Source organism: Salvelinus sp. IW2-2015, linkage group LG26, assembly GCF_002910315.2.
Source record: "Salvelinus sp. IW2-2015 linkage group LG26, ASM291031v2, whole genome shotgun sequence".
Classification (NCBI taxonomy): Eukaryota; Metazoa; Chordata; class Actinopteri; order Salmoniformes; family Salmonidae; genus Salvelinus; species Salvelinus sp. IW2-2015.
Window position 1 is genome coordinate 28,510,939 of NC_036866.1, and position 9,550 is coordinate 28,520,488.

The 9,550-nt window shown below is 46.2% G+C and overlaps 1 protein-coding gene across 2 annotated transcripts in view; it reads right to left on the reverse strand.

Annotated features, from left to right (window-relative positions):
* LOC111952729 (uncharacterized) overlaps positions 1–7,128 on the reverse strand; it is a 21,508-nt gene extending 14,380 nt beyond the window's left edge. For both annotated transcript variants that reach the window (XM_023971626.1, XM_023971625.1), the window contains exons 1-4: positions 7,020–7,128; positions 6,365–6,901; positions 5,944–6,196; positions 5,618–5,877 (exon numbers count right to left, since the gene is read on the reverse strand). In XM_023971626.1, the coding sequence (XP_023827394.1) occupies positions 5,618–5,877; positions 5,944–6,196; positions 6,365–6,607 (756 nt within the window). In that variant the 5' untranslated portion in view covers positions 6,608–6,901; positions 7,020–7,128. The remainder of the gene's footprint in view (positions 1–5,617; positions 5,878–5,943; positions 6,197–6,364; positions 6,902–7,019) is intronic.
* Between the last annotated feature and the right edge of the window lie 2,422 nt (positions 7,129–9,550).

Here is a 9,550-nt window from a genome sequence, read left to right on the forward strand (position 1 = left end):
ACTAAAAATGAGGGTTGAGGGCTTACGCTGCAAACTTGCTTGGCTAACCATTTGGACCGCCCACCAAGATGACCGACGGGGATTCCCCCAAGGGCATAAGGTGAGGGTAAGTGGACGAGGATGTTTCTTTTAAGTGTTTGGACTGCATCCCGTGTGTTGCAAAATGCGAGATCCCACTGATTTTGCCGTGGTTTCACTGCTTTTTCCCATTCCAAGCTGCTTTCAGACACTGTCCTCTACTGGACACTGTACTAACAAATAGAGTTAGGATTTTGTATATAAAGTTTCACCTGACCGGTAGCATAGCAGGTAGAGTAGGGGACTGTGTGGAACATTCAGGGACGTGAAAGGTATAAGGTTGAATCTCGTTGAAGGCACACTAGTTTGAAAATGGTTTTGTCTGCACTGTTGTTCAAGTATTCTTTTTATTTAGTATAGTATAAGCTTTTGTCTTAAGCATCCTAAATAATGCTATAGATTCAGTTTTTGAAAAATAATCAACTTGAAGGTGAAAAAGGGAAGCATAATGTAAGATGCAAACCGACTATAGGTTACTAAAGGCAATGATTTACCGGTGCGCCACTGTATTATAATGAAATGGATTAAAAATATATTTTTGAAATGATCACACGCTGCTATTTATTGCTGACCAGCAGATGTCTCTAATGTGTATTGTGAATAGATAACGAAGCACCGACAAAATAACGGTTTTTCAGCACAATTTGGTGAAAGCACCAAAGCTTTCAGAAAGCTTCAGCTTCCAATTACTATTTTTTTCCCCTGTACACCATTTTACCCCTATCATGGCCACACGAGCTAAATGTATGGATTATAATTACCTAAGGCATTTAAACTGAAACAAACATTTCAATAAGGGCTGCAAAAAACATCTAACTAACTTGATTGGATTTGTTTAGAAAAAAGTATTTTATTTATCTTTGTGTCGCATAAGATTAATCAATCAATCAATATACATGCACAAACATAGATATTGAAACAAWGTTTTTTTTAATCTAACGGCCATAGAGCATGCTGGGAAATATAATAATGATGGGTGTGGTTTTGGTTCAATGTGATAGATGGTGTATAGTTTCTGGCCCCTGTATTAGGGTATCAACTTCCGGCGCCGACCGAGATGGCCGCCTCGCTTCGCGTTCCTTGGAAAATATGCAGTATTTTGTTTTTTTATGTGTTATTCCTTACATTGGTACCCCAGGTAATCTTAGGTTTCATTACATACAGTCGGGAGGAACTACTGAATATAAGATTAACGTCAACTCACCATCGTTCCAACCAGGAATATGACTTTCCCGAAACGGATCCAGTGTTTTGCCTTCCACCCAATACAATGGATCTGATCCCAGCCGGCGACCCTATGCGACGCCGTAAAAGGGGCAAACGTAGCGGTCTCCTGGTCAGGCTTCGGAGACGGGCACATCGCGCTCCACTCCCTAGCATACTACTCGCCAATGTCCAGTCTTTTGACAATAAGGTTGATGAAATCCGAGCACGGGTAACATTCCAGAGAGACATCAGGGATTGTAACGTTCTCTGCTTCACGGAAACATGGCTAACTCAAGAGACGCTAACGGAGTGGGTGCAGCCAGCTGGTTTCTTCACGCATCGCGCCGACAGAAACATACATCTTTCTGGTAAGAAGAGGGGCGGGGGTGTATGCCTTATGATTAACGAGACGTGGTGTGATCATAACAACATACAGGAACTCAAGTCATTCTGTTCACCTGATCTAGAACTCTTCACAATCAAATGTCGACCGCATTATCTACCAAGGGAATTCTCTTTCGATTATAATCCAGCCGTATATATTCCTCCAAGCAGACACATTCGCTGGCTCGTGCACGAACTTTATCTGACTTCTTTGTAACTGGAAACCAGCACACCTGAGGCTTGCATTCAATTCATAGTTGTTCTGCGGGAATCTTTAACAAGCTAATTCTAACAACAAACCCATAAAATTCTCATCAGGCATTTTCGAGTTGTGCTACTCTGGCGTAAATGACGCTTGGATCATTGTTAATATGACTCAACGTGTCTCGCGCGCATAATAAGGCCGCTCTCCCCTTGCTCCTTTCTGCAAAGCTGCACGACTCCATTATGTTTGCCCTTCCGCCTACAAACAGAAACTAAAACAACAAGGCTCCGCCGCGCGATCTAGTGGCTGTTCAAGACGCTGGTTCCGAGCCAATTCTGACTCACGTCCCGCATGTGAGGCCCACGCTTCTACAAAAAGACAAGCTCTATTTCGGGAACACGAAATAGCGGATTGGACACCTTAGGATTGTTTCGCGGTCAGTAGCGTAAGTTCTATACACTATATCAGCATTAAGGACTGCAGTAATGGATGCTGAGATTCGGGTCGTACCACTATGCAGGCAACCGAGGTATCATTAAGAAAGAAATCGAACTTATTGACGATGTCCGCTAGCAAAACCGTCGAGCTAGCAACGGTAAAACAGTTGCACGCATAAGACCACAGAAGAACACTGGTGGAAAGGCGAGTCGTGACAGACCACTGGCAGTCTAATTTAATCCATGGGCATAGGGGTGCCCCCGGGCAGAAACCAATGACCGGGGAATAGGCGAAACAGGAGAGGTGTAAGCCCTTTTGGAAATGTCCTGGACACCGAGCTCAGGCCATATTTACAACCACAGCAAAGCTAAGTGCGCAAGTTAGCAGTGGACAGGCAAAAACAATTAGAAGCACGATCAGCACAAAATTCTAGTCGTAAGAACTATTCTCCTCACGCACACGGTACATAGCACAACAACGCCTAAGATATATCCCAGAGGTAGCATATGAGACTCGAAACAAAGAGTCCGGCGAGTTTCACTAAGACACTCAAGGAGTCAAATCACACTGAATAGTAGCGATAAAAGAAAGGCAAACACCGGAGAGGAACTCTACCGAGTCCAGAGTTGTGACACGCAAGGAGGGATTACAAACAAGTATATAACCAAGCTCCCCAGTCGTGGGACAGCAGGGCATGTCTATATATGCTACTTCCTCTGATCAGTGGCCTATACAGCTATTGAGAGGTACAATTTATCTTAGCCTCCGAGACTGATCACGGGAGACGCGACAGCTACTCACAAGATAGACCCTGCGGGAGCTCTCCCTTCACTGAGAGCAGACCGCGCCTCAGAAGGGTGAGCCTTATATAAAACATTTAAACGTTGTCTAAAAACCTGCGGGCTCTCCTTCATGCAGCCGCCTGAGGCTGGACAGAGGAGCATAGCTTACGAGTCTTCAAAGACACGCTGGTAACATTCCCCTATACGGCACAGCGGTGCTCCTCGGCAAGGCACGCCATGTACACGGCATTCCCACGCGTACCCATGCAGCAGCTGGATCGCGTGCAGGTAGCTCCGAGTCTTGGTATGGTGGTGTTTACGGACATATTCATCAATCCTTATCCCAGTCTGCTGTTCCCACATGCTTCAAGAGGGCCACCATTGTTCCTGTGGCCATGCACGCCTCCAACTCAATCATCAAGTTTGCGGATGACACTACAGTGGTAGGCTTGATTACCAACAACGACGAGACGGCCTACAGGAGGAGGTGAGGGCCTCGGAGTGTGGTGTCAGGAAAATAACCTCACACTCAACGTCAACAAAACAAAACAAAGGAGATGATTGTGGACTTCAGGAAACAGCAGAGGGAGCACCCCCTATCCACATCGACGGGACGTAGTGGAGAAGGTGGAAAGTTTTAAGTTCCTCGGTGTACACATCACGGACAAACTGAATTGGTCCACACAGCGTTGTGAAGAATGCGCAGCAGCGCCTCTTCAACCTCAGGAGGCTGAAGAAATTCGGCTTGTCACCAAAAGCACTCACAAACTTCTACAGATGCACAATCGAGAGCATCCTGTCGGGCTGTATCACCGCCTGTACGGCAACTGCTCCGCCCACAACCGTAAGGCTCTCCAGAGGGTAGTGAGGTCTGCAGAACGCATCACCGGGGGCAAACTACCTGCCCTCCAGGACACCTACACCACCCGATGTCACAGGAATGCCATAAAGATCATCAAGGACAACAACCACCACAAGCCACTGCCTGTTCACCCCGCTATCATCCAGAAGGCGAGGTCAGTACAGGTGCATCAAAGCAGGGACCGAGAGACTGAAAAACAGCTTCTATCTCAAGGCCATCAGACTGTTAAACAGCTACCACTAACATTTAGCGGCCGCTGCCAACATATGACTCAACTCCAGCCACTTTAATAATGGGAATTGATGGAAATTATGTAAAAATGTACCACTAGCCACTTTAAACAATGCCACTTAAATAATGTTTACATACCCTACATTACTCATCTCATATGTATATGTATATACTGTACTCTATATCATCTACTGCATCTTGCCATCTTTATGTAATACATGTATCACTAGCTACTTTAAACTATGCCACTTTATGTTTACATACCTACATTACTCATCTCATATGTATATACTGTACTCTATACCTTCTACTGCATCTTGCCTATGCCGTTCTGTACCATCACTCATTCATATATCTTTATGTACATATTCTTTATCCTTTACACTTGTGTGTATAAGGTATAGTTGTGGAATTGTTAGGTTAGAGGACTGTTGGTTATTACTGCATTGTCGGAACTAGAAGCACAAGCATTTCGCTACACTCGACTTAAATGTAAATGTAAATGTATGTGACAAATAAAATTTGATTTGATTTGATTTGATTTGAAATCCAACCCCTCAAAATAAGGCCTTATGAAATATGTGTGGTATTGTGCAATATATATATTATATATATATTTTATATATTTGCCTCAGACCTTATTCTGTGAAGTCTACAGAAATAAACATTTATGAATGCAACAACCATGTCTCTGTCACTAACAAATACAGTCATGGGTGGTAACTCTACAACTTACTCGAAAGGCAAGGCACTCTGGGAAATATTTAAATAAGACTTTACACTAAGCAATGTGTTAATTTTAACACTGTTTCAGTGCCTATATGGGTCCACAGACTCCACACTTTCAGTGTTGATTTAACAATCGTATAATTTGCTCTGTAAGCATCCAACTTGCTGTTTGCATTGTTTGCAATTGGCTTTGAATTACTCTAAAGTATTTTACGAAATGATCAAATGCATTGCAGCTTTCGACAGATTCAGTGGCATGTTGATAGAGTCATACAGTAGTTGAGCGTCACAACTTATTTGACTTGATTATGTACACGTGGGGCAATGGACATTCAGGAGAATGGACAGTTACAGAAAGTTCAGATAGAAATGTATTGTGTTGATCAAATATGACTTTCAGATATTTCTATCTTCAACATGCCGTTCCAGATACAGCCCTGCCATTAGTTGAAGGCAATCAACCCAATAGTTTCAGAAAACTATTGCTGAGATCTGTATTCAGATATTTTGAAAATGTTGTTGCTTTCTCAAATCTGTATTCAAATAATTTTGAAAAGTAGTCATTCTTTGGGATCTATTTGTTCCCCTGGAAAAATAGTTACTTTCCATTAAGCATAGTTAAAACTATAGTTATGCCAGGTCTGGTGTGTGGTAGTGTTTCTGATCCTAGATCTGTGTGTGAGGTAATGTAGCATATCTTACTGTTCCTGTCTGCTGCTCAGTGTCTCCATCCGGTGGTTTGCTCCAGGCCAGAGTGATGAGAGAACCCTGCTTCTCATAGCTCTGAGGAGTCTTTCTGTGGCTGCCCTCTCTCGCCTCTCGTCCCTCACACACCTCTCGCTCTGCAGAGAATCCATTGGAGGCAGAGGGTGTGTGGTGTGTGTCGAGGGAGTGGATGGTGTCTGAAACACACAGGATCTCCAGATAGGGCAGGTCCTCTGGAGCCAGGGCCGTCCCACAGCCTGGAGACACACATACACACAATATGTGATGTGTCATTTTTAATGATCTGTGTGTCTGTGTATTACCTGTGCAGAGGTCCCCTGTGTGTTGTTGTTCTGTGTCACCTCTGGTCAGGTCTGTGGGCGGGGAGGCTGAGGAGTTGTTCTGGACTGAGATTGAGTCAGAAGGCCCCAGGCAGGGGTCAACAGCAGTCAGTAGTGTGTTGGGGTCCGAGGTCAGGCGGGGGTTAGAGGTGAGGAGTGTGAGCAAGCAGGAGAGACGAGGCTCTCTGAGTTCAGACTCATACTCTTCTATCAGGGTCAGCAGGCGCTGTTCACCCTGGACACAGACGCAATGCACACACACACACACACACACACACACACACACACACACACACACACACACACACACACACACACACACTTCAAATGGTGAACCAAATAGAACTGCCAGTGTAGCCACAATGGAAAGTTGCTTTGATTTTAACACAGTGTTGTGACTGACCCTGTCCAGTAGATTTAACAGCACTGCAGAGACCTGGGCCTCCTGGAGATCCATCAGCTCAACCAGCAGGACCAGAGCACAGCCTTCCCACTGGGACTGGTGCTGGAGGGAGGATTGGGGTTGGGACTGGGGCTGGGCAGGGCCCTGTGCTGGCAGGGTTTGGGGCTGAAGACAGGACTGGAGCTGGGCATGTGTTTGGGCCTGAGTTAGCAGGAAGGTGTGTGTGTGTCTCAGCCTCCTCATACACCCCGCTCTCAGCGCCCCCTCCCTTTGCTGGACCCACTCTGCTAACACAACACCTCACAGATCACAGTCACACAACTGGTTACTGGACATCCCTGATTACATTACAGATAATAGCAGAGATCCAGATAGATAAAAGCAGTCATTTAGCTATATTTGATATACAGACTGACCCTCTGTAGGTGACTTCTGCTCTCCTGGGCCCTGTAGCTTGTCTGGAGAGTCCCCGTGCAGCAGCCTCAGCAGACACTTTCTCTCCCGCTCCTGATTCAGTACCAGACACCTCAGCAACACCTGGTCAGAGGTCAGAGGCTAGAGGTCAAACTCCAGTAGCTGAGAGGGGCGGGAGGGGGGCATATAACAGTAAAACAAAGAGGCAACAGCAGTGTTACTGACAGATGCTAGACATAACCTGTTGTTCAAAGACAGAGGATTCCTCTTCTTCCTCTTCCTCCTCCTCCTCCTCCTTCTCCTCCTGCAGCCAGAGCAGGGCCTGATCTCTCCTGCAGGACCCTATAATCCTGGGCCTGGAAACAAGGCAGATGTAGGAAATCATTGACACATTAAAGTCAGAGACTTATTCCCATTGTGGTTGTCATGAAGGCCTCACCATGTCTCCCAGTCCTGTCTGGCAGCCAGCAGTGCACCATGGGACAGTGTCTCCCTCTGAGCTCTGATGGTGGCCAGGCTGGCATACAGACCCATCAACTGCAGGGTTTCCCTGTCCAGTCTGCAGGGGAAGAAGGACACGATCTGACAGTCAAGGTTGTAATTGGCTTATTGCAGGACCTGGAAAATGTTGTGCTTGCCTCTCGTCAGGGCTGTTATTGTGGAATTGGTGTGTGTCTATGTGTTTGTACCTCTTGGCCAGGGCAGTGAGAGTGTTTGTCTCGTGCTCAAGGCTGGTGTGTATTTCAGTGAGGAGAGAGATGGCCGACCAAGACTGCTCCCTGGGTTTCACCCAATCAGGACAGCCCCTCAGGGACACACCCTCACTGCACCTGTCAATCATATCATCACCTGGTCAGAGGCATAGCCATCTGCTGCACATATACCTGCTCATCCTCAGGTTTGCCAATCAATTAGATCACTCCTCAAAATAAACTCAGTGTGCATCTTTGTTGTGCACAGCCCAAAACTATCCTAAGTATGTGTGTTACCTGTATATCCTGAAGGCTCCAGGTAGGTCAGACAGACTCAGCATGTCACCTGACTCCTGAGTCTCCTCCCATAGCAAACCTAGCTCCGCCTCCCTCTCCTCACGCTCCCATGGCAACAGTGTCCTCCAGGCAACCAGCCCTGTAATATCACAAACATGATGATATGTACTGAGTATACAAATGTGATGTACTGTGTGTGTGTGCGTGCGTGCGTGCGTGCGTGCGTGCGTGCGTGCGTGCGTGCGTGCGTGCGTGCGTGCGTGTGTGTCTCACCATGGTGTTCCTGCAGCATCTCTGTGAAGAGTATGTGTGTGACGGCATCATACTTCACTCCTACCAGTAGGAGTAGCTCTGACAGAGAGACACACCCCAATGCCTGACTTCTCACCCCTGACCTCCAACCACCGCTTAAAGACGGCAGGGCTCCACACACACCCTCCTGCACCAGTCTGGGGACAGACACACACACCCATATATGAGAGAGGGGGGCAGACAGATAAAGGGAGAGAAAGAGAGCGGGAGGGAGACAGAGAGAGTCTTACAAACTAACAGCTTACCTGGCCCAGCGCTGTCTAACTGCTCTCCTCAGTCTCCACTCACACACTCCTCCCTCTTTTCTCTCCTTTCCCTTTTCTTTCTCTGTGGGTGTGTTCTGTGTGTCTCTGTCGTACTGAGCGTGACTGGTGGTGTGGTACAGGTCTTGGTTGAGGTGTATGTTGTGCGTGTCTCTTGTATGTGTGTCTGTGGTGTGTGTGTGTGTGTCTGTGTGGTACAGGTCTCTGAGTTTTCCTGTGTTGAGCAACTGAAGGTCCCAGTAGATCTGTAGAATCAGGGTTCAGAAACAAACCTCATTCAAAGTTTTTTAAGCTCAAACATTAAGAATTTGAATTCCCCCCCCCCCCCCCACACACACATACACACAGAGCTGTGATAGCTACTATACCTCATCTCTCCTTTCTCTCTCTCTTTCCATCTCAAGGAGAACTTCTAAAACCTTTCCATCACTGCAGGACCAACTCTCATCACCCCCTGCAACCTGAGTGAGGCAGGGGAAGAGGTTTACACAATACAGCTTGGCAATAGTAACACATATTTGCCTGTCAAACCTATATAATTTTTGTCTGGGTACCAGTCATTTTAGCTAACATTCCACTCCTTTCCACTGGTCACATAGTGGTTGAATCAACGTTGTTTCCATGTAATTTCAATGAAATTGCGTTTAACCAACGTAGAATAGACGTTGAATTGATGGTCTGTGCCCAGTGGGTTGTCACTTCTTTAATTTGCCAAAGACAGGAGTGGCAAGGAGTGGAATGTAATAGCTGAACAGAGACGTCAACCAGGCTAATTGAATTTAGAGAGGAGGAGAAACAGAAAAAGTGTTTGTGTGTACTTCTAACTTCATTATCGCTGGGTGTTTGTTTGTGTGTGTCACCTTCTTTATAGCTGTGTGTGCATCCTCCAAGCCAGTGTGTAGACGGAACACCTTGTGGAACAGAACACACACATCCTGAGGAGAGAGCTGTCCTCCAAGAGAACGACCTAAAGACTGGTACAGACCAGCCACACACTGCTCCATCACACCCTGGAGAGATCACACACACAGTACACATCACACATTACACAAACACAATACTAATAAGACAGTACTGAAGAAAATAAATATTATCAGCCAGCCATAGTGTCTTACCTGCTCCATGTTTACGCTGTAGACTGATGAATTATACACACTATCGCCATTATTACGTCAGTCGCCCCGACAACAACCGGATTAGGTTACCAG